The following is a 25,926-nucleotide window of genomic DNA, read 5'->3' as shown; positions in this document are numbered from 1 at the left end:
CCGGATGAGGTCGTGGGGGGGGGGGGGGGGCGCAAAAAGCTGTGCCTATCTCCTTCCACATTCAGGGAGGGGGCAATTTTTAGGAGCTTGCGCTGTGCAGATCTTTCCATACAGCGCAAGATAATATTATTTTGGGTTTACACTCCAGAGGGTGTGAGCACTGGAGTGCTGCCCATTCCCCTAGCCAAGTCCTCCCATGGAGAGCTGATCGCAGACCTTGGGTATGGCTACACTTGCAGCTATACAGCGCGGTGAGTTAAACCCGCCTTCGTACAGCTGAGTAGGGAAAGCGCTGCAGTCTGTCCACACTGACAGCTGCCAGCGCACGGGCGTGGCCACATTTGCAGCGGCATTGGGAACGGTGCATTATGGGCAGCTATGCCAGCATTCATGTGGCTGCAACGTGCTTTTCAAAAGGGGTGGGGTGGAGTGTGACAGGGAGTGTGGGGGGAGACAGTGGTTTTTGGGGTGCTGAGAACGCTGCCTTGCAATTCCAACCCCCCTGCCCTCCCTGCTTCTCATTCACTCACTCAAAGCAAACAGCCAAACATTTGCTTTTTCTCTCTGGTACGGAGCTTTGAAACCGGCACTTCCGCATTCCTGGAGCCGATCACAACAATGAGAAGGGTGGCCACTTGATAAGGGGATTATCACAGCGCAGCAAGTTAACTCCTCGTTCACATTGACACCCGGGAGTTGTAGTCACTACATATTCCTCTCGGGGAGGTGGAGTACCTGCAGCGCTGTAGCCATGGAGATACAGCGCTGTACGTGCCTTGCCAGTGTGGACGGGGAGGGAGGTACAGCGCTGTGGGCGGCTTTTATTGCGCTGTAACTCGCAAGTGTAGCCAAGGCCTGTGTGTGATTCTACAGTTGGGCATGTCCCTACTTGTGTGTGGGCTGAAAAGGGGCTTGACAGCCGGTCACAGCAACACAGAACGAGGGAAGCCCAGACTGATGCGAGAGGCAGGCTCAGTGGGACCCCAGCACATCAGGTGGCACCCCAAAAAGGGGAGGGTCCAACCCGTCACAACCTTTGACCACTCCAATTCAGAGCAAGCTGATCCAGTGTCCCTTCCCGGCAAAGAACAGAAGGGCAGCTTTGCTGGAAAGCAGCAGGCGGACAATATTTTAACGGAATTTAACAGCAGCTTAGCTAGAATTGCAGGGGAAAGATCAAACCCTTCGGGCTGCTACAGCATACAATCTTAGCCCTTCTCCAAGCTGCTTCAGGAAACGGATCGTGCTGCTGTTGAAGACAGAGAGAGCTTTGCCATTAACTGCAATATGAGCAAGATCAGGCCCTGTATGAATATTTTTGATCTCTAGTTAAAAATTTGTTTACCCCAGACTTGTACTCAAAGTACCTAGGAAGACAACTAGCCAAGCTTTCTATTTACATTTGCCATGAGAAGAAAGGTTTCACAAAAGGCTCCTTCCCACTATCATCACTTGTGTGCCTCTGTGTTATTGGAAAACCTAAATACTATTTGACACAGAAGGTTTTGCTTGCGTACTTTCAGCCGGCCTGGGAAAGGTTCCAACCTTGAACCAGATTCAAGACTTTCATGCTCTCACATTTCAGTAGGAGCGTCTGCGTCACCCTTTCAAAAAGCTCCTGACACTTTGGAACAGCCCCCCAGTGCCGAGAAAGCAAGCAGGGGTTACGTGGATCAAGTTAGTTAGGAGTCAGCGTGCCGATAGCTAAATATTTCCACTGTTTCAAGCCCCGGTTAGTGCAATTTTATGTCCTTCCCCGTGGTTTGGAAGTTTTACTTACACGCAAGCTGGCGTCTCTTCGGCCATGACATATCGACATCGCCCTTTGACACAGTAATGCTTGTATTCCTCGGGGCACTTAGAAAAGTGCCCTCTCCGCCTCAACTGTGTGATATTATCTGCAAAAAAACAAAAGCGAGTTTTCAAAAGGACACAAAACCAGGTTTAAGCTACGAACGATCAACTTCACTGCCAAGCTCCTCACAAAACATTTCCATTCTGTATGTTATGTAGGTGGATAAAATGCTGGCCCGAACCCCAAAGGTAAAATTCCAGAGGAGCTATAAGGTGTCAGTTGAAGGAGTTAATTCAAAATAAGCACACTGTCAACCCCCTCATCGGATAAGCGTCCAAACCACTGCAAGAAAATTCAAAGCAAAGATCGGCGAGCTAGAAGACTTGGCAACTGAAGAGGGATTTGATCCTGCAGACATTATAGGAACATGGTCAGATGGCAAGAGTCAATGGGATACAATATCTGGCAATGGGACAGATTAGGTCAGAGGTGGGGGAGTAGCAACGTAGCTAAAGGAGTCCATAGAATCTACAGGGGGAAATTCTGATTGCATGGGATCATGCAGTAGAACGTTCATGGATTCAAATCCCAAGTTATAGGAATACACATATGCTAATAGATCTCCAGATCAGGAGAGAATGTTATAATGGGTGACTTCAACTTCTCAAAGAAACTGTTCCAATGTCATACCAGGGCAAAGCTTCCTGAAGCTATTTCTCAACACCGGTAACAACAGCTAGTTCTCGAGCGTGCAAAAGAAGAGGCTATTATCTACGGAGCCCTAAGTAACACAGGACTTGGTTCAATAAGTAACTCTAGTTGAGTCGTTAGGCTACAGTGACAGCCACATAACTAAGTTCCAGATCTTTCAGGGGGGAATCCTGTGAACTAAGTAGCTCAGTGACACTAAACAGTAGAAAATGATTCAAAGAGCCAGTCAGAAGACGGAAATTAAAATCTTAGGATAGATGCTACTAACATGGCCATGAAAAACATCACAGCAGATATTCACAGCCCTAAAGAAACCCATCCAGCTATGGCAGAAAAAATAGAAGCTAAAATTATGATGGCTAAGAGAGAATCTGAAGAGCACTTCTGGGACACAGCTAGGTCTCTACATGGCTGAAAACAGTGTCTCCTGTTGTAATATTGGGCCAAACAACTGCTGGCCTGATCTATCCCCACGCTACTTACCATCTCATATACTATCAAAATGTTGACTCCCACTCCTGCTCCCCAAGGATGCCAGTCTCCACTGCCCACTTGTTCAAACAAATCCCTCCGTGTATTCACCCAAGCTGCCCCTTATGCTTGGGAGGCGCTCCTAACAAACATCTGCAGAGCTACCTCGTTGTCCTTCCTTCCAATCCCTCCTTCAAACACTCCTTTGCTGCAATCGCTACAAAAAACTTGGCAATAGCTAGACAGCTGATGTGCCAAGACCACGGCCAAGGACACCAAACACTGCTGACTGACCGTTTCCGTTACCACTTGTCTATTGTCTTATGGAAGGGATCAAATTTTTGTTCTGGGTTTTTGCAGCACCTAAGCCAGTGGGGCTCCGATCCACAACTAGGGTTCCTAGGCCCTACAGTAATGCAAATAACTACTACTGTGCCAGAGGTAGACCTCCGAAGCATGGAAGCTTCAAAAGGCTAGTATAGTGGAGGTGCACTACAGGCACAGAGAATACTCAGAGACTTGTGCAGCGATAAATGTTACATGTACTTGTGTGAGCGAGGGATTGTATTCTAGCTCCCTGGGAGAAGGTTACGGTTTCCTCCAGGAACTAAAAATCAGCAGGGGGCAATTACTACAAGTTTTCAGACAGGTAACCAGCTCCACTGAAGTACTGCCCCTAGGCAGAACTGCATAGACTGGGTTCAAGAAAAGAATGGGCTGTTGGTATAAAGGAGCAGTGTGAACTGACTCAGGGACCCCCGTTTGATCCTCAAATTGTCGTAAGACTAACAGAGAGAGCAAAACCCTGTTAGAAGGGTTGGAAGGACTGGAACTTGCCAGCCTCTCCAAGTGGAAGATGGGTGACACGTGGTAAGCTTAGCATGTGTGTCGACTGTTTACTATTGTGTGACGTTTTCTCTAATTGTTTTTGTCCTAAGTAAACAGACAGTGCTCTGTAAACGCTGGCAGGTTGCTGGTAACGCTGTCACACACATGGGAGAGAGCAGAATTGCATGTGCTGGACTGAGGGCAGGCCTGCTGGGTGATAAGCACAGTGAATGGCAGGGAGCTGCAACCCTAAAACCACCATCTGGAGGGAGAGGGACGTGGATCCCGGACACGCTAGTAAAGCAGGTGCCAACTCTTGCCAAGCCTGTAGGTGTCAGCTGAGCACTGACAAATTCATAGCTGGAAACCAGTCCAGCTCACCTATATGTTAATATCGTTCAAGGCAGGTGTTAGACTTGTAAGGATGTGTTTATACTCTAGAAAATGCTTGTAAATTGCTGCATTAATCTTACTTGTAACATCTATATTCCAGGCTACAAAGTACAATATATGTGTATTATAATTGTAAAAATGCCTGCCCTGAACTTGTGACTACAGACAGGAAGAGTAGCTTCCCCCACCCATCCAGAAGGACTATTAAAATTAAGTGGGCCATTGTAGGACAAAAGCTTTATTGATTGCCCCATCTACCCATGGAGAAGAACATGCAGAAGGACTCGTCCCATTGGTTGGAATGTAGGAAGAGGGAAATAAAGACAGTAGACATGAAGATTGTTCATCTCTTTGCTGTTTGAACTCTTACAAGGGCTGGAGTTATGCAACAAAAAGCAGAGATCCTCAGGGTCAACCTGGGTTAGCCCTGAAAAGACATTCAATGTCACCTTTTGGAACCATAAACTGAACTCATTTGAGCATATAGGATACCTGTATTAACCTATAAATAACTCATTTCTTTTTCCTAGTTAATAAATCATTCATTAGTTTCCTATAGGATTGGTTACCAATGTTGTCTTTGGTGTGAGATTTAAGGTACAAACTGACCTGGCATAAGTGACTGGTCTTTTGGAACTGAGAGAAACCTGAATCTTTTGTGATTTTTGGGGTAAGTGACCATTTATCACAAAGTCCAGCTTTTGCCTGGGTGACAAGATAGACTGGAGAGCCCACAGGGACTGTCTGTCACTCCATGGTAAGACTGTCACAAGGATCCGGGAGTTCACATTTGTTACAGAGTTGGTGAAATCTAGGTATAGAACATACCACCAGGTTGGTGTGTGCACTCTGTGGTTGGCACACTCAGTCGTGAACCACTCCAGACAGCATGACGATATCCACCCATAGATGGCTGGAGACTTGAGACCCACAGGGGTACCCTGGAGGGGGGGCAGTTAACCCTAGAATTGATTTAACATGGTTAACCCTACTAACCATGTTACAACAGGGTCCCTGGACATGGCTGTCACTGGAACCCTGGGTGGGTACTTGGGGGCGGTGAGTAGGGTAAGTGAGCTCTTCTGGCCCGTATTTGAGCACAGCTCTATACACCGAGTAGGGTATCGGAGAGGTATTCCTACTCAAAGCCATATTGCTGTGTGAGCCAAGGAGCCGTCACACACATGAGCAGATGTTCCCCTTGGCTATGGCATGGCTCTTCTTGACCAGGAGGGTAGGGTCTCATAGCACCACCCAGCACAAAGTGAATAATAAAAATTACTTGCAAAAAAGAAAAAAGTGTACAATTATGACGGGGCATTAACAATAGTGACCCTCAAGTCAGGAAATCCCAGCTGTCCAAGTTGCTCCAATCACAGCAACGGCTGCAATGAACATCCTACTTCTCCCCCAGACAACACTCGCAGCGTTCATATTCTAAAGGTTACGTGTAAAAACCAGGAGTAGACGTTATCACATAGGCACAACATGGCTTTATGGACCCCATATTATAAGTGGGATTTCCTGACTCTGGAAGGCCTGATAATGCAGCCTTGGTTCTGTGTTAGAGAGATTTCCCTGGCATTTCACAGAAAGGAGGAAGAGGGAAATAATCTTGGCTACCTGCCTGGGGAGGTTACCAGCTTTCCCAGCAGAACCTGCCAGGCTCCCCAGACTAGCAGCTCTTCCCTGGGCAGAGCTCTTAAGTGCTGTAAGTTCCCGGTCACCGCAGTTCTAGTAGAGCCAGCTCCAATTCTGGCCTGTAACTGCTCCTAAGTTTCCTGTCGGGAAGGTATTCAGCCTGAGGAGGTTACAGGTTTAATCTGGTTAAGGTTACACTGACTGATCTCAGAAAGCACCTACACCATCAGGGAAGGCACACGCATACTTTTTTCCGGTCACTATTGTATAAAAGACGACAACGTTATTCAGTCTTCTAATGTTCCCGCTGGTCAATGGCCATACTTCTTACCAAACATAAGGAGCCTCGTCTCAACAGCCAAGCGAGTTGCTGCATAAATCCTCTGCCTACCAGCATGAACCCATCGGTGCTTCTACCCACGCCAAAGAAAAGCCACCTCCCGCTAAACCATGGAAGCCAGACTTGGTCAGGGCAAGATGGACACCACACTCTTCTCCACTCCTCGGCCGTATCATCCATCCATCCATGCCCACAGCACTTGTCACTAACCGCGGTGCACGAATGCTGCATTCCAATGGACCCCAGAACCTCTCCAAAACTACACCACTTCAGGGACTCTTCCGAGTGTTTGGAATTAACCCTCCATGCTTTAATAATTCACTGTAGGACGGGTGTGATCAAGGAAAATGGCCTCTCTCAACGAGTCCCCCTGTTTTGGACACCTGCAGAGTTCCTCCAAGAGTTCAGTCAACTGGCACTGAACCCCTAACCTTCCCATGCTCTTCAGGAGTGGAAGCCATTACCAGAGACATTTCAGAGGAGGTCCCAGCACCACGAAAGTGCTACCACACTACAGGGCCAGGGGAAGAAGCTAGAGGAACAGAAGTTAACATGGGAAGAAGAAAGGAGCAAAAGGCATGCATGATGGAAAGGGAGGATGCGGGATAGGGAGACGAAGGCACAGCAATAACCAACAATTTCTGTAGGAACATGTCTGAACATTTTTGCTTCCATGAATATTCAAATGCCTGAACGTCACTATTGCAAGTACTCCTGGAAAAGGTATTATCTGAGTATTTATTACTCAATACCTATTTCAAATTGCACCTTAGGTTATGAGAGTCCCAGGGCGCACTCATTCGTGAAATGAATCACCCAATCAGGGACTAGAAATATCACCACGGGATTGAAAGAACCATCACAGCTCAGAACACAATGAACGCAGACAACACCCTGCACAGACCGTGAATTATTCTTTGAAGAGATTGAGGAAGAATTTCAGACAGACATTCAAAAATGTGACAGCCTGCTGCAGGACAACATGCCAACAGGGGCAGCAGGGGGAGGGGAGAGGGGGGCGGGAAAGAGAGAGACTCCACAAACATGTTGAATGCTATTCAGTGTGAATTATTTGGCCAGTTTAAGTTTTTAGAGCTTTTCTTTCTCCCCCCCCCCCCCCCCCGCCCATTTTTGATGTAATTCTTAATATTTAACAAGCTTAGAGTTTTAGGAAGGTCCTACCTGGCTCTGACCATCTGAGCTCACCAGCTGTTAACGTGTGTTAAGTATGCATGAAATGCCAAGCTCTCGTCATCTACTATTCACTAAAGCAACCTTACCTGCACACTGAACTGTGAACACCTAAATTCCCTATCCAAGAGCAAGAGGCAAGCGATGTAGCAGAGCAGAAACGAAGTTCTCCTCCCTCCCAGAAGTAATCATCACAAGGGTTAAAAGTTAATTCTAGTACAAAAGAATAATTAGTCTGGAGTGTAGCCTTACCATGCTGGTACTAAGCAATATTCACCAGCACCCCAGGGGATTATGTTCTCAATGGCCAGGATATCTAAACCTAATTGCTGTCTTCCCTGTTTGCAAGAGAGGGATGGTAGCCCAAGAGACTGTATTGGGGGGGCGGGGGGAAGAGAGAATAGCATGGTGGCCACTCGGGTCAGCCTTGCTTTCGGGGACATACAAGGCTTTTTGGTGGATTCGGTGTCCCAAAATCATCCGTTTTAAGAATCTGCCTGACGTCAATATATCAAAATGCTCAGCAGTGCTAGTGTCGTCATCTCACTCTCACCACCCCATCATCAGTAAGCATTTGCACGATGTGGGGCATACAAAATCAAGGTAGAAGACTTCTAATACCTGAAATGCATGTATTTAACATTCGCAATATCCATCAATGACCATACATATGTGAACAACAGGGATACATGAGGAGGGGATTCGAGGGTTACAGCACAGACCTCAATCTTCATTTGAAACACTGCCCACTCGTTTTAATGTGAAAAATATTCAACAAATATGATTACACATACACAACGTTCTAATTCTAATAATAATTTTAACCAAATGCTTCATTTGGAATCATAAATGATTACTAGTGTTCTCTCTCATTCAAACTACAGTTGAGTGTCCTGATATAGAATTAGAGTGACCAGATGTCCCGATTTTATAGGGACAGTCTCGATTTTTGGGTCTTTTTCTTATATAGGCTCCTATTACCCCCCAACCCCATCCCGATTTTTCACGTTTGCTGTCTGGTCACCCTATATAGAATCATAGGACTGGAAGGGACCTCCTCTAGCCCAGTCCCCTGCACTCATGGCAGGACTAAGGATTATCTAGACCATCCCTGACAGGTGTTTGTCCAACCTGCTCTTAAAAACCTCCAATGATGGAGATTCTACAACCTCCCTAGGCAATTCATTCCAATACTGGTCACTATTTGTCAATCAACATTCTCATCTGCAAATGCTAAAGCTGATTTGGTCAGGTCATTGCAAAACACACACACACACACACACCCCACTCTTCACCTCCATGTCCTGCACAGAATATGGTACAAGGCCATTTGGCACTGTTATATCCACATTTCACAGATTTACATGGTACCACACTCCCACAAGAGCACTTGCTCCTCCAGATATTCTGAAGTTTATCAAGTGAGACATTGTCTGGTACAATTTTTGGAAACAGATTTGGAACGGTCATCGCATATCCACCCATACTGAAGTGGATCGAGTGCTGATGCACGGGGAGACCAAACATTTTCCCACACACATCTGAAGATGTGCTTGTTGGACATTTTTCTATAAATGCTTCCCAGCTGGTGATAAGGAACGGAGCGCTTTGGTGTTTACATGGTACCTTTGCCAATTTATGCGGCAGATGATTTCCACCGTGCTTCAGACACGGTGGCACAATTTGAGTGTCTGTAGCATGCAGTCATGAATTTGGCTGCCCAGCAGAGAAGGAAACACGTAGCTTGCAGGAGCGTCACCACAGTGCCTTTGACAAGGCCGAAATAGGAAGTTCCTGTACCATAATCTAAGAGTGCACAGGCAGCTAGGAGTCCTGGTACAATGTTCCGGTGTTGCCTAGCAGTAGTACAGCTGTCCATTACAGCTCTCTCAGACTGGGGGTTCCGTGATCACTAAAAACATTACGCACTCTTCAAGCTAATGGTGCAAGAGGTAGGGCAAGTACATCAGCATCACCTGATAACTCCGACTTCCCAACGGTTGTTCTTTTGCAACCCACACCGTTTGTTGTGCAAGGATGTCGTTGGCTTCCTCTCTGCTGATCACCACACCTGCCTGGTTTATTTCAACTGGGAGGATGTTGTGTCTGCCTGCAATAACCAGCTAGTGCGTCGCTGGTGAAACGTCTTGTCTTGAATGAGTTCTGCACAAAATGATGTCAATCAACTGTTTCTTATTTTCAGGTACTGTCAAGACAATTTTCCGTGGAGGCAGCTGTCTACTTGTACTCAATTGATGCACTCTGCTTGCTTCTGTAGCTCTGTTAGAGCCTGTGACACTCTTTGTGCTGAAGTCTTTGCCCCTGTCAAAGACAAGTCATACATCATTTGCTGAGAAGGTGACTTCTTCTGAAGTATGTCTAGTTGACACCTCTGTCAGCAGCTGCTTCTTTAGGTTAGATTTAGCCGGGCAATCCTCATGTCACCAGAGGCAGTGAACGTTGACGTTGGTACAGGAGTGAATGCCTGTGACAAAACATTCTTGAGGTCAACCTTTCATGAACTTGAGTGTAGGCCTATCGCTCTTGAATAGATAAGGTTGGTGTCAAATACCTCTGTTGGACCAACCTGTACATGCTTTTTGGTCACCACCAGCATCTCTTCTATCCTCAGTATTGTGTCACAGACCCCGGCAGGCCAGTTACGTTCAAATTCTTGTATTTAGCAAATTCCAGTTGTAAGTGCGTCATCGGCATTGACTGGTGCCACACTACTATTGCCTCTGTGTGCTTAGATGGGCTTAAGGGACTGATGCATACCTCTAGCTGCTTAACAATGACTTCTCTGTTCATTGCATCTGCAACAATCCTAGGCTTCATTTCTTCTTTGGGGATCTCCTGTATTGTATTTGAGGTGTGCTTGGTTTATAATATGTTAGCGTCTATAACGGTTCAAGAGGTCCCTTCCAACCCTGATATTCTAGGATTCCATGATTCTAAGAGTGGAAAAATAATTCTCATGAGTATGTAAGAATTTGTTAAGTGAGCATGCTCAGAGTAAAGAAATATGCCTTCTGCCCGCGTTCGAGTGGGGAGGACGGGGCTGTATTAACCAAGTATACTGATACAGACATCACGTTACCTCCTAGCTAATTACGTTCCATGACAAAATATTACTGACGTTTTCATTAAAAATAATTGAAATTCAATGAAAGTGGTTTCACGGTCATCTGGTTCCTAAAGCGGGAGGAGGTGGTAATAAATCCTCCGATTTCAAAATGCTCAACAGTGACACGGTGTGATCAGGCAGTTTCTTTGAATTTAGGGTCTTGACATTCAGAAGTCTCACACACACCCAGCGCTTGCATTTGGCTACTGGACTCGAATGCGTCACCACTAGATCATAGATCCCAATTACATCAGGAATGGCCTAAGGGGGTATTTTAAACTGTTGGGTGGATCATAAAGAAATGAGTTTGTTTGCCTTGCAAGAAGCAGCTGATTGACGCTGCTCTCATTTAAGTTGTAATACCAGTCCACAAAACAGCAGCCCGAACTGCAGCCACATGTCTATGTCTCCCTGAAAGAGAGGACAGTACCGCAGCAGCAGCCAGATCTTGCGATGAGTGCAGGATTGGAGGAGGGAAAACAGGTGTCCGAAGTGGAAATCCCATGCTGCCAGGGGAAAACATTCTCGTGTGGGCATGGCAAACTGGCTGAAAATCAGTTCCTAAAATCATTCCATTACAGGCAATGCACTGAGTTTCCCCAGCTCCTTAAGGCTCCCATTATCAATGCATTCCGTACGGTCAGAGTTTCCTGGCATCGCAATTCACCGGTTATAAGGCTGAAATGAATCTAACTTACCTCTCTAACATACTGCTGCTCTCGGTTTGTAGTATTTCTTTAAGGAAAGCCATTCTAAATTCTTCCTACATGTTACCAATCAAAATAAGCGTGGCCCACTGACAAAGTCACAAGTGTGCACGCTGCTTTAGTTTCTCTTTCTTCAAATTGTAACAAGACAACTGTAGGAGGGATTTTCACATCTCCTTGGCCTAACTCGGCTCTCACCGAAATCAAAGGTAAGATTCCCACTGACTTTGATGACAGCTGAGTAAGGCCCATGCTGAGTGCTTTAGAAAATCCCACCTTTCTATTGTTATTTTTTAAAATACAAATAGGATTTAAAATGTTTTATTATTTAAAGTCTCTTTTCAGTAGATACCGAATTTTTGCTGCATTGATCCTTTTTGTGTGAGTGGCTGATACTTTGGCATCTTGCTGCCACACAAGTGAGGCCCATAAGTATCCCATTTCCTACCATCGGCCTGGATGACAGTCAGTGATACCCCTTCCTAATCCCTTGTTTCCACACCAGATAAAGCAAAGTTAACAAGATCTTCAAGCAGCACCACTGTTGCACTGGGGAGATCTTGGTTAATTTCATTTGGGGGCTTTGTTTCAAACAGGTGGGGAACAAGGGCACAAAACTGAGCCTAAAGAAAATAATTGGTACGTTATACCAAGATGTACCCGTCTGACCTGATCCCAGCAGAAAGTAGCCTTCTGCTATTTTATGGGTGGCAGGAAGCCACCAAAATTCAATTAATTCCTACATCTGATTTTGCCCATATTACATAGAAGTCTAAGGGAGTCAGACTATGAGTTGAAGAGCAGTGACAACTCCCGAAGGGATTTTCCCTCAAGTCTCCTGCTCTTTTCAGAGCAGGATGCTATACCCACGTTGCGACGATACATGCTCCCAAGAGATGGGCACGCGCATATCAGGGAAGCAATAGACCCACATTTGGGCAATGGCAGTTCTGATGTTTCTTTAAGACCATCCTGGGTCCGGTGTATAAATTACACTGGAGTCAATGGGGTCCAGGTGTGCATATCCGAAGGCTAAAAAAAACTGGGATGAAGGACATGCAGAAAGCATAAGAAAGTATCTCTGGCACACTGCAGTCCTGGCAACCAGATCGGGGGGGGGGGGGGGGAATTCCCTTACTGGATAACATGAGCTTCATCCACGTGAGTGGAGTCTAAATGCAGCTGAGAAGGCCTGAAACGCCAGCGGCACATTCCATAACCACTGCCCAATGACAGCTCGGGGTAAGGGCTTTTGAACTCTCCCTCTTATGATGCAGCAATAAAACAGCATGATCATAAGGAAGTCGAGTGGAACCATGGCCAGCGTTAACCTTGTCAGCGTGCACCAGGAACGGGAAAATTAGCTCTTTGATGAGGCACGGGATAAATGGTTTGCAAAACTGGATCCAGAACAGTTTGCAGTGTAAAGAGTTTTATTTCAGGAGTTGTATGCAGTGCTGCCACATCCCCAAGGCAGACAGCTAGGGGCTCGTCAACATTATCTTTCATTTTCAGGCTGCAAAGACACAGTTATTAAAATACTGTTGCAGAATCAGTATGCGCCTTGCAGGCCTGTCTACCCCAGGATGGACACTGGAGCATTGAAAATGCCTTGGCGGTTTGCAGCACCAGGCCAGAAAGCACCACTGAGACCTATACTGACTGTACCATTTCAACTCATTGGTTTGCTTTTAACCTGAATCGGTATCTTGTTAGAACGCAGAGTTACCTGCACAGTCCTCCGGAGAGCTGCATACGGGCCTCTTCGCTCCGTAGTCAGCAGTCACGTTCCAGCTGGCACCCACACCGTTGAAAACAGCTAGGCCTTGAATTAAAACAAAAAGAGGTTACACCAGGGTCTTCAAAGGACTCCGTTTGCTCTGGCTAGGCACTGGGTAGACGCTACCACCGATAGCTAGCTGGGAATTAGAAAGGCCTGAGCCTAATTTACAAATCTGGTGCACATTCCCGGCCACATCCTCTGTGCGTCACCTCTGCTCACCTGTGGAGTGGAATGGAGCACCAAGCAATGTCACCGCACGTTTCATTAGGGACCTAACCTGACCACTGTCCCCTACTTTGATCACTTTGAAATGTGGTACAAGAGCAACGATATGCCAATGAGTGAAGGGAAAGTAACAACTGGGTTAGAGGGAAGATCACTACTCTTTAAGGCTCATGCCGTCTGATGGATTCCTTAGCCACGTAATTCCTATTAGGCCAAAACTCTAGCAATCAACACACGCGCGCTGAGTGAAGCAGGGTGATCTTGGAACTGCACAACACGGCCTCCCTCCCCTGCACGCCAGACCCCTGCACAAGCAAGAGAAAGTGTGCCTGGCTCACTCCAGCAAATACCTCGTCATTAACATTTTAAGCCTTACCACACCCAGCCCAGCAGCGATCAGGCAGGGTCCCGCACTATCCCACAGGAAAGCCGTGGTCGGAGCGGTCTTGGCACGCCTGCCCTCTCAGCTGGCAGGGAGACGGCACGAGGCGGCGGGCTCCCAGAAAGGCCATCAAGAGGCAAGGACATAGGATAGGAGAGAGGGGCCTGAGCTCAGAAAGCAGGAGGTCAGGCTCTCTCTGTGGGGCAGGCTGAACTGCCCCGTTAAGGGAGGGGGCTGGGCCCTGTGATAACATGAGGCCACAGTGGCATTCTCATTGGCGCCCGTGGGAAAAGCAGGAAGTTACGGGACTGGTGCTCAGTACAGGTCTGTGCTGCTTCCAGCACCGCACAGGATGGAAACAGCCCAAAGGCAAATGCACAGCACCTGTGGGTACCACTGCTGCCGCCTCTGCCAACTCTCCCCTTTCCCCCATCCTAGTGTCTCCCCATCTCTCGTCCCTCCCTTTCATTCCTCTTCCAGCTACTGGCCCCCTGGAGGTCCTAGCCAGCACGCCCTCTCCTGCCCTGCTCAGAGGGAGAGCGGCATGCCACAGCAGATACTCATTCGCCCGGCTCCTCACAATGCTGCATGGGGCAGGGAAGCAGGCAGAAGGCTGGGAAGAAGCAGCACTTCATTACTGGAACCAGAGCCCCCAGCACCTCTAGGCAGAGCCTGGACAACAGAGGCTTTTCTTTCTCACCTCCTCTCGTGAGCAGGCAAGCCCAGCCGCCTTTCCCTTCTCCCTCGACCCACCCTTCGCCACTGTGGGGAAACCCACAAGAGGCTCCGTTCTCATCCTACCCGCGTCCGGGGCGGGATCAGGGACCGAAAGTCAAGGAGAGAGAGAGGACAGCACTGCAGGGCTCCACTACTTATTACCACGGCCCTGCTAACTTCACGGTCCATTTTTGTAAATTTCCACATGCTAAAAATCTTGAATGTCAGGGTTTCAGATATTTAAATCTGAAATTTCACAGTGTTGTAACAAAAACTACAGGGATATGTATTTAAAAATGGAAAATAAACATGTAAAGCCCTTCAGAGCATAAGAATGGCCATACTGGGTCAGACCAAAGGTCCATCTAGCCCAGTATCCGGTCTTCCGACAGTGGGCAATGCCAGGTGCCCCAAATCAGCGTTTCTCAAACTAGGGGTCCCACCCAAAAGAGGGTCAGATCCCCCATTACCAGCCGAGTCAGAACTAGGATTGCTACATGACTGCTCGAGGCTTTTCAAACAAAGCAATTGCCTTTGGTTGTGCATCAAGCTTTATCCTCAGAGATGCTTGACGATCTGCTGGGTCAATGGACCTAATTGCTTCATTTGAATATCTTGTAACATTAAGGACAAGACTGAAACAACCTTCTCTCCTCTCCACAGAGGAACACGTGTGGGAGTGGAGTGCTGCGGATCCTTAAAGAAGTCATGAGGCGAGATTGTATATGGTGGGCTTTTTGCAAGTGACCGGTGAGTTTGATACCTCAATCCAAGACACCTGAAGGAACCTGATCTTCAGAAAATGTTGAGCGCCAACCCTCTGACAATGACGCCATTTCAAAGCATCTCAAAAAGCTGGATTCCTAAAAACGGAGACATCCAAAAGTCACTAGTCACTTTTACAATCCTACCCTTACGTGTATTTCTAACTCTGCTCCTATTGATGTCAATGGGAATGTTACCAGAGATAGATCACCAGGGAGTGCCTTTGAAGAATCCAACTCTAGAGCTCCTTGCCCATAGTAGGTTATCCTTTATGCATAGTTTTACACCGCTGTTTAAAGGTCAGTCAAGACAATCCTAGATCTGTTTTCCATTTTACTTAGCATGGGTGTCACACCTACATCACCACAGTTAGAAACAGAAGTGATCCATCAGATCAACTGCACGACCCTGGAAATACAGAATATAGTACCCAGATAGTTAACATCTCGCATATTTCACATACGTGCCTTGCTGAGTTTTCTGCCTGGCTTGCTGTTCTCAGTCACTGATCTAGGATAATTGCAGGGGAAGGGCAAGAGAAACAATTCTTTTCCTTATTTTAAGCCTGCCATAATAGCGTCCAGGGGCAGTCGAGGGGAAACAGGTGAGAAGCGGCAAGTTACACCTGTTCTGAGCAGAAAGAGCTCCCTCCCCTTCCTCAGCACTGTGTCCACAGAGCAAAGTCTCGCCTGCGTGTAAACGTTCTGGTGGGCTATTCTGCCAACCAGCTTGTTGCACAGAGGGCAGGGTTACTGCTTTGCAGGTGGTGGGGAGGGCGGTTCTGTGTGTATTTCAGTCTCCCTGGGAACAGGCCGCACCCTCTCCAGGCATGCCTCTCATGAATGAATGCAGTCGAGCAGGGAGAGAGGCGGCTGCTCGGAGCACATGCACCTACTCCGCACCACCACACCCACGGCCAGAGCAACACAGACCGCACCGAAGGCGGCAGCAACACACGCCTGCTTTTGAGGGACATGGGTGGGGACAGAATCACCCCTCTCAACCAGCAGAGCTGCTTCTCAGCCCGTGGGAAGACCGCAGTAGCTTCTGCATCCCCACACCCCTTCTGCCGGGGCAGGAGTGGGGGGAAGAGGTGGGTGGATCAGCACAACAGTAGATACCTTCTGGCTCCTCACAGCCCCGCCTGCCTCCAGCACCTGCTCACTGGCACACAAAGCCAAGCTTCATGGAGGCAATGCAAATTGCTGGCACGGCTCCCCCATCCCACAGACAATGGAGCCGCTCGAACCACAGGGGCAGAACTATCCCACACTCACGCCGGGATCATTTAGTCTCACAGCTGGACAGTGTATTCACACAGAAGCTAAGGCCTCAATCCCCTGACATTTGCCCACCTGCTGAATGCAAGCATGGGAGCAGTTCCATTGACATCAGACTACTCATGGGTGACGTTCAGCATAAGTCTAAGCGACAGCAGGATCAGGGCCTAAATCATTACCTTAGATGCACCTCAAGTATCAGAGGGGTAGCCATGTTGGTCTGAATCTGTAAAAAGCAACAGAGGGTCCTGTGGCACCTTTAAGACTAACAGAAGTATTAGGAGCATAAGCTTTCGTGGGCAAGAACCTCACTTCTTTAGATGCACCTGCAGCCCTACAAGGCCAACTGAGTACAGATCTGGGGTGCCTCCTTTCAGACACCTTAAAGCGACCTGATTTTCAAAGAATGAGCACTTAGGCCTGGTCTACACTACGAGTTTAGTTCGAATTTAGCAGCGTTAAACCAAATTAACCCTGCACCCGTCCACACAATGAAGCCATTTACTTCGACATAAAGGGCTCTTAAAATCGATTTCTGTACTCCTCCCCGACAAGGGGAGTAGCGCCGAAATCGACACTGCCATTTCAAATTAGGGTTAGTGTGGCTGCAATTTGACGCTATTGGCCTCCGGGAGCTATCCCACAGTGCACCATTGTGACCGCTCTGGACAGCGGTCTGAACTCGGATGCACTGGCCAGCTAGACAGGAAAAGCCCCGCGAACTTTTGAAATTCATTTCCTGTTTGCCCAGCGTGGAGCACTGATCAGCACAGGTGACCAGGCAGAGCTCATCAGCACAGGTGACCAGGCAGTCCCAGAATCAAAAAAGAGCTCCAGCATGGATCGTACGGGAGATACTGAATCTGATCTCTGTATGGGGAGATGAATCTTGTCTATCAGAACTCCGTTCCAAAAGACGAAATGAGAAAACATTTGAAAAAAAAATCTCCAAGGCCACACTGGATAGAGGCCACAACAGGGACTCAACATAGTGCTGCGTGAAACTTAAGGACCTGAGACAAGCGTACCAGAAAGCCAAAGAATCAAATGGACACTCACAGAGGGAGGGGTGACTGACGACTGTAGCTATCCCACAGTTCCCGCACTCTCCGAAAACAATTTGAATTCTGGGTTGAGCTCCCAATGCCTGAAGGGTCAAAAACATTGTCGTGGGTGGTTCAGGGTATATGTTGTCAGGCTCTCTCCTCCTTCCCCCCCCCCCCCCCCCTGTGAAAGCAAAAGGAAAAAAATCATTTCTCGCCTTTTTTCACTGTCACCGTATGTCTACTGGATGCTGCTGGCAGACGCAGTGCGGCAGCGCTACACAGCAGCATCCCCTTGCCTTGCCTTGTGGACGGCAGACGGTGCAGTATGACTGATAACCATCATCGTCGTCCCGTGGATGCTCCTGGCTGGCCTTGGTGAGGTCGGTCGGGGGCGCCTGGGCAGACGTGGGAATGACTCCAGGTCATTCTCTTCTTTAAGCTTTGTGTAATGGAGATTCAGTCCTGCCTGGAATATCATACCAGTGGAGGCTTCTGCCTCGGGCTGCTCTCCCAGTCGGCAGCACCACGCGGTTGCACCTCCCCAGCCTACCCCTTGCTCCCAGGGCTCACAATCAGATACTTAGACCTCTACATTTTGCTGCAAATAAAAAAATTAAGCTGCCGTTTAAAACTGTTCCCCAACGTACATATCCTGGGACATTTTGTATTTTACCAGTGTCAACCAAAGGCCCCCACACACATGGAGATTCAGTCCTGCCTGTGCTTCTACCCTAGTGCTGATCACAGATCCCCATTTTCAGCTATAGGCTGAGCAGGTGCAGAATGGTGGTTCACTCGACTTTGCTGTGAGCCAACCGCCCTCCCCTCCCCCCCTTTGATCTCTGCTTGCAGAGGCAATAAAGTCAGTGTTGTTTCAAATTCATGCATTCTTTATTAATTCATCACACAAATGGGGGGATAACTGCCAAGGCAGCCCGGGAGGGGTGGGGGAGGAGGGAAGCAATGGGTGGGCTTGTTGTAGGGGCACCCCCTAGAATGGCATGCAGCTCATCATAGAAGTGGCATGTCTGGGGCTCTGACCCGGAGCGGCCGTTTGCCTCTCTGGTTCTTTAGTAGGCTTGCCTGATATTCTAGGCAGGACTGACTCTCCATTAGACAAAACTTAAAGAAGAGAATGACCTGGGGAGTCATTCCCATTTTTGTCCAGGCGCCCACGACCGACCTCACCAAGGCCAGCCAGGAGCACCCCCATGACAGCAGCAGACGGTACAGTATGACCGGTAACCGTCTTTGCCAACTTGCAAAGGCAAGGGGATGCTGCTGTGTAGCGCTGCAGTACCGTGTCTGTCAGCAGCATCCAGTAGACATACGGTGACAGTGAAAAAAGGATGAACGGGCTCCATGGTTGCTGTGCTATGGCGTCTGTCCAGGCAATCCAGGGAAAAGGGCGCAAAATGATTGTCTGCCGTTGCTTTCACGGAAGGAGGATTGACTGATGACATTTACCCATAACCACCCGTGACAAATTTTTGGCCCCATCAGGCATTGGGAATTCAACCCATAAGTCCAATGGGCGGGGGAGACTGCGGGAGCTATGGGATAGCTACCCACAGTGCAACACTCCGGAAGTTGATGGTAGCCTCGGTACATGGACGCACACCGCCGAATTAATGTGCTTAGTGTGGCCGCATGCACTCGACTTTATACAATCTGTTGCCAAAAATCGAATTCTGTAAAATCGGAGTAATCCCGTAGTGTAGACATACCCTTAGCATTTTCTGAAAATCAGGCCCCTTTCAGATTGGGTCTCTAAAACTGGAGGCACCCAAAATTGTTAGTCGCTTATGAAAATCTTGGCTTAAATGTCTAATATGACTCAAATTCAGGAACTGTAGAATAGCAAAATAAAGCCACTGCAAAACCAGTGTAATTGTAGCTGGACAGAACTCCGTTCTCTCCTGAATTGTTAATATGGCAGCAATCAAGCACCATCACATTCTAGCAAATGGGACAGAGGATCTATCCCACGTGTTAAATATAGAGCCAGTCCCATGTCAGGAAGCCTTTCCTGCCAAGTATTTCTCACACAGTCTATACCAAGGCACTGTTGTTTTAAAGCTTTCGGTTTAACTAACTTCATTTTAGTTCCATGCTTAGGGTCCAATCCCACACATGCCTCCCCCCCCCACCCGAGTAACCTGGCTAGGATGACAAAATTCCCTTGCTCTCCCAGTGGTTGGCGGAGATAAGGACCTGGATGACAGCTGGCTGGATTAAATTCAGTCTGGGTGAGAGAGAGGAGATGCTGACTCTCTCCCACTGACCTGCTGGGACACCTTGGGCAAGACATTTCCCCTCTGTTCAGAAGCCAGTGGGAGGGCTGTCCAGAGTAAACATGAAGGGACTGGGGCTCTAAAAGGCTGATTACAGGGGGTCATGGCTCCAGGTTTCATAGGACTGTCATCCAATCACAAGTTATTGGACTCAGTGGCTTTCACCTACTTAGAAGAAAAGAATAATTCCGTCTGCCACACAAATTACTGGGTTATCCAGGAGATCAGACTTGAATCAGGTGTTGGCAACCTTTCAGAAGTGGTGTGCCGAGTCTTAATTTATTCACTCTAATTTAAGGTTTCGCATGCCAGTCATACATTTTAAGAAGGTCTCTTTCTATAAGTCTATAATATATAACTAAACTATTGTTGTATGTAAAGTAAATAAGGTTTTTAAAATGTTTAAGAAGCTTCATTTAAAATTAAATTAAAATGCAGAACCCCCCAGACCAGTGGCCAGGACCCGGGCAGTGTGAGTGCCACTGAAAATCAGCTTGCGTGCCACCTTTGGCAGGCGTGCCATAGGTTGCCTACCCCTGGACTAGATGATTAAACATAGTGGTCTCTTCTGGCCTTAACATCTATGAATGAGTCCAGGACAGGTAGCTCCCCACAAACTTTAGCAGGAGCGCGTGGGCTCCCCAAAGCAACTGAGTTTGTCATCAACTCTTTTGAGCCTTCCAGCAACAATAAAAAAAATGTTCCTGCCAAACCCCATAAGAACCCCCTTATTGCCAGTCAATAAGAAAACAATATTGTACATTACGCATAATTTCTTAATGACAATGTCTGCGCACATACTAATTTTATTGACACAAGAGTACTCAGAGCTTGCCAGTCCAAAAATCCCCACACTGCAGGACAGCTACAGCCCAGAGTAGGGCAAATTCTATTCAATTACACTACACTGGGAAGTAACAAATCTCTGAATGTGCAGAATCCCATGGGAACACATCTTATACCCCAACTGGCATGTTAAAGGTCCTAGTGGACTCCACAAAAGCACAGAAATCCCCAGCCCCTTCCCACCCATGCAGCCCAAACCCCATGGACCAGGAATTTAAGGGCACATATGGAGTGAAGCAGGTTGATGCTGGGAAGGCAGTACTCCCCTCTGCTATGCATTCCCCAAAGACCCAGATCTGCCAGGCCCAAGTCCCTTCCACTCAAAGGTAGATGGAATAACGCGTGCCTCCTCTCTGTACAAACAAGGGACTTTCAACTTACAAGTCTTATTTAAAACAGGTGAGCTGAAATCTAGCATATCAGGGTAGGGATGAAAGCAGCCCGAAACCAGCAGAATATTAAAATATTTGTTGCACTGATTTCACTAAAAAACTGCAACACAAAAAGAGAATGCCCTGCTTATCATCAGGCATTAGCTTCTATGGGTTTTAAGGCTACCGAGAATGTCTAGGACCCAGATCCAAATTCACAGGTTTGCGTGGCAATCTTGGCAGACTGTCACTGCAGGAATACCTGGAAATAATCATTTCTGACCCCCCGCCCAGGATAGGGGCAGTGTGCGTTCAGACAGAAATCAGAGCCAACTACAGACAACACTGCACACAGTATGTCAAAATAAGGTAACCAGATAGCAAGTGTAAAAAACTGGGACAGGGGGTGGGGGGTAATAGGAGCCTATAAAGAAAAAGCCCCCAAAATCGGGACTGTCCCTATAAAATCGGAACATCTGGTCACCCTATGTCAAAAGAAAGTAAGTTACCACTTGTATATAGGACTTGGAAAAGTTACTCAGTGTCTGCTAGCCCCCGGACTAAGCGTAATCATCAGGCAAAGACACACTGGTATCCCAGACACACAATCCCAAATCCCCCAAGGGCCACGTCCCGTCCCCCCCCGAATCCCAACTCACACCTTATCCTGCTCAGTCCCATGGCCACGAAGACCTTGCTCTCCCACCAGCTGAATGCTGCCCCCCCTCCAAGTCACTTAATACTGGGCAGCCCCACCCTTGCCAATAAATCTGTATGCGCTGGGGTGACAGCAGTTTCAGCTCGTAGGGTCCCCTACACACAGAGCCCTCTGCTGACGTGCACCCCCCTCCATGAGGAAGTGGTAGCAGCCCCACTCTGCAGCATCCTATTGTAAACAACGGGGGCCAGGTCCCTTCCCCAGCTGCCTCCACACCCCACTCTACAATAGCAGCCCCCCACACACACACACACAACTTGGGCAGCGGTCTCTCTGCCGGCTCAGGCAGACATGGCTGCATCGGTTTGCACTGCGCTTGTACCTGAAGGTTCTCTCGGCAACCCCAAGGACTGGAGACGTATGGCCAGAAAGAACTCAGCTGACATTAAGACACCTATATGCGGTGGATGGATTTGGCAGCTGCTACGTGTGAAAATCCGACCATGAGTTCCCACACACCCCCAGCCCTCCCCCAATGAAACCTTTGCCATCAGCAGGATCTCTCACCTGATAAAACCACCAGCTCACTCTGGCTAAGTGGATTCGTCACGCCCTGCTGATGTACATATAAAATGCCATCGCTGTTTATTTAAATGGAGTTACTAAGAAGGGATTAGGAACAGCGTCCTGTTCTGCTGTTGGTTTTCATACGCCTGTAAAAAGCCCAGAATTCTGGATAGTGAACTGTGCTGTGTGGCGTTCACATGCTCCATAAAGCAGGCAGGAACCCAGCACTTCTCTTACCAATCACAGTTTTGTTTTGTTTTTTAAGATTTTTTTTTTATTTGTTATTCAAAGAAAAAAATGTAAGGGGAAACCTCAACATTACATTTTATAGGGCAACTTTCATCAGGGTTGTATACTTCTAAAAGGGGTTTTTAAAAAAATAAAATAAAACAGAACCTTTAAAGATTACTTCACCACCACCCCCCAAGATGGCGAGAACATTTCAATCCAGACTTAGGTAAAGCAAAGCCTTTAAAATGGAGACCCTGCCGTGAAAACACAGGTGAGATGGGTCTATTTTTCTAGCCGCATGCTCCATTCCCATTGATACTGATTGTTATAGACACACACTGAGAAGAAACAGTACAGGCATTCTCAAAACAACCAACTGGGATCATCTGAAGTCTTGGGGATCCTGTGAATGGGAGACCTCGGAAGACTGGAAAGGGAGGATTAATTCCATCCCGAGTGCCCACAGAAATACATATCTAACAACACACGTGGAGTACAGCCTCATGATGACACAGGGGAGCTTCCCCTGGTATCACTACATGCACTCGGAGAACAGACCTTCAGCCTGATGGGACAGATAAGCATTGAAACCCCACACCTCATACAAATGCTGGACTGAATGGCAGGTTTAAAGCCCCACACGCATCAAATTGAAAACCGCACCTCCGCAAACAGTGAGGGCAACCCAACCCACCGAAGGGAACGTACACAGGGGAAATATTACGAACTTGTGCCCTTTCTGGCTTCTTTATCATGTACAAGATGGCTTGAAGGGCTTGTTGTTGGAAATTTATTTCCTCTCCCACCTCAGGTCCCAATGCCCCTAGAAGACAGCGTCATGACCGGACAAGCAGTGAAACGACAGCACAAAGGCAAAGTGGAGCAATTGTGAAGGAAAGTGATTGTTAGCCAGTTGTAACTCCAATAATTCTGCTGCACATTCGAAAAGAGCTGGGCTTGTTACAAGATTCAGCGAAGGGGTGGCAGCACACACCACCAGGCCTCCACCGGCTCCGCCATCGAAAGCAAGACTTGACATTCCTACCGTGTCGATGGCCTTGTCTACTCTAGACAGTGTGGCTGGACTAACCATACCACTATAGTTAAAGCAGCAAAGAAAACCCTAGTGTGACATAGTTACACCAGTGGAAGAGTGCTTTTAAGCTTAGACAAAGCCTAAGACTGAAAAACAAAATTATTTAAAAAGACTTTTGGACCCTCTTTATACATCTTAAAGGACTAAAATAGGAGATAAGCCTAAGTCTTGTAAAAATCCTTTATAGTTCATCTTTAGGGCTGATATTATATCAGGGTGGGGGAGCCAAGAAACCACCACTTTTGCTACAGAGGGTCCTGTGGCACCTTTGAGACTAAAGGTGCCACAGGACCCTCTGTTACTTTTTACAGATTCAGACTAACACGGCTACCCCTCTGATACTTGACACTTTTGCTAACAACTCATTAAATCTGTCCATCCCTCAAATACTTGCAAGGAACTCCCATTAGAAGTCAGTGGCTCAGAATTACCATAGAGCCCATTCTGACAGGTTTAATTTCAAAGTTACCAGGCTTCTCCATGTTATTTTAGGTTGGGTTTTCTCTCCCCCTTCCATGAGATTTTTCTTGGTGTTTTTTTAAAATGATCATTTAAATGACTCCGTTGAGAGATGGAATAAGGACCATTCAGAGGCGCCTGGAACAGCTGACACATTTCAGGCATGCATTTTAGGCTAATAAGCAGCAATTCAACCATTAACTGATAAACATGTATTTTGTTAAAAACTGCACATTGCTTACCAACTTACACGCTAGCCAAAAAACCCTTTACTATTTATTCTCAGATGTTAAGAGCCATCAAACATCTAAAGGGGTTTGGGGTTCTTTTTGCTTTCTGAAAGCTTTAAACAGGACATGTTTTGAGCACAGAAGATTTTGGGGCCACACTTTATAAAGTAGATCTTCAATATAAATCGCTAATAAGGATTAGGAGATACTATATACCTGTTACCAACACCAGTACTGTGTTCTACATGGTTATAAGTGCATCGGTCAAAGCGGTTCTTGATTGTTATAACCCAGGTGTTGACTATAACAACTGATCAACCATTTGTAAGACAGCTACTAATCACTTATTAACCTTTCACGTGCCATTTATAAATGCACCCTTAATCTACAGGGTAACTGATTCTTCACTTACTTTGGTCAAGGAGCCCAATAGTCTATTGGTGGCTCCTGCATAGAGCGCTAATGGCTCTGACCACATCCTTCCAGCAGCCATCCCACCCCCACATCACCACCACCTCCACCTCCTGATAAGGTTTTTAACTGAAAATACCTCAAAGGTATGCAGAAAACTGCAGCTTTTAAACAGGACACATCAGGTGTTTTGTAGGCAGATACACTCAATGCTCTAACCCTGATCTCTGGCTCCAGGACCCCACCGTGCCAGTATGTAAGAAATAACCCAGTTTTCAGTTACAGGAGGGAGGTGGGCAAAGCCCCTAGCTACACCGGGCAGCGCTGTTTTTCTTTCGCTAACATTTTAACGCATGAAGAACTTGAATCCCCAAGTGCCTTAAAATAAAATGTTTGTTCTACAGCTAAAAATAGCTGCCCCGCTCTTGCTCGGGGCAGATTTGGAAACCAAGAGACTCACAAACCCCTGGAACCAGGGTGGGGGCCAGCGAGGTCACCATGCAAGCAGCCGGGCTGACAAACCCCTGGGCACCCCAGGAAGGGCCGAATCGACCGATCTGCCACGTTTGAGTTGGGGGCTTTCCCCTGCCGGGTGCAAACAGCTGGCGGGGAAGGCGGCGGGGCTCTCCCTCCCCACGGGCTCCCCCCGCAACCGCAGCAGCGCCCCAGGAGCCGCCCCCCTCCCATTGCAGCAGCAGGTGGGAGCTGCCCTTTGCTCCTTCCCACCCCCAGCCCGTCCTCGCCTTACCCAGCGCCAGCGCCAGCAGCAGCCCGGGGCCGCTGCCCAGGACCACCGCGTCCATCCGAGCCCCGGCGGTGGGGGAGCAGCCGGCTCCCCCAGGCAGCGCTCCAGCGGCAGCACCCGGGCAGCGTGCGCCCCGCAGCGCGAATAAACCCGGCCACAGCAGGGATCGAACCAGCGCAGCCCGCCCCCTGCCGGCGGCCCGGGGCGCAGAGCGCGCGCCGCTTCCCATTGGCTCTGGAGCGGGCCGGGAGTCGCGCGCCCCGGGGCCTTATGGCCATTCTCCGCCCGCCTCGCGCCCCTAGCGCTGCGCTGCAGGCAAGAGGGAGCACCCAAGGGGCTGCGCTGGGCAGCGGGTGCAAGGACGTGTGGTGGACACAACGCCCAGGGCGGGGGTGAACACGCAGCTTGCGAGCTAAGCTGATGAAAGGCCCTTGTGTCCATCCACGCGCCGGGGTGTGTGTAAACAGAACTGGTGTGAAATCACACCTGTTCGTGAAAGGGCTGCAATTGGCGGGGTGAGGGGGACACACACACAATCATATCGGTTTAACATGCACCCTGCAAGCTAAGCTGATGAAAGACCCTTGTTTCCATCCACGCCGGTGTGTGTATGTGT

General features: G+C 48.1%; 1 protein-coding gene and 1 pseudogene across 2 annotated transcripts in view; one reads left to right on the top strand and one right to left on the bottom strand.

Annotated features, from left to right (window-relative positions):
- LOC117878628 overlaps positions 1–120 on the top strand; it is a 239-nt pseudogene extending 119 nt beyond the window's left edge.
- BTC (betacellulin) overlaps positions 1–25,469 on the bottom strand; it is a 34,754-nt gene extending 9,285 nt beyond the window's left edge. For both annotated transcript variants that reach the window (XR_004646003.1, XM_034772808.1), the window contains exons 1-3: positions 25,314–25,469; positions 12,934–13,029; positions 1,781–1,898 (exon numbers count right to left, since the gene is read on the bottom strand). Coding sequence is in view for 1 of the 2 variants with exons in the window: in XM_034772808.1 (XP_034628699.1) it covers positions 1,781–1,898; positions 12,934–13,029; positions 25,314–25,368 (269 nt within the window). In the remaining variant the exon portion in view is untranslated. The remainder of the gene's footprint in view (positions 1–1,780; positions 1,899–12,933; positions 13,030–25,313) is intronic.
- Positions 25,470–25,926: the final 457 nt, after the last annotated feature.

The sequence above is a fragment of the Trachemys scripta genome, chromosome 5, assembly GCF_013100865.1.
Source record: "Trachemys scripta elegans isolate TJP31775 chromosome 5, CAS_Tse_1.0, whole genome shotgun sequence".
NCBI classification, from domain to species: Eukaryota; Metazoa; Chordata; order Testudines; family Emydidae; genus Trachemys; species Trachemys scripta.
Note: the sequence above shows the minus strand (reverse complement) of the source record. Positions and strands in the feature narration are given on the sequence as shown.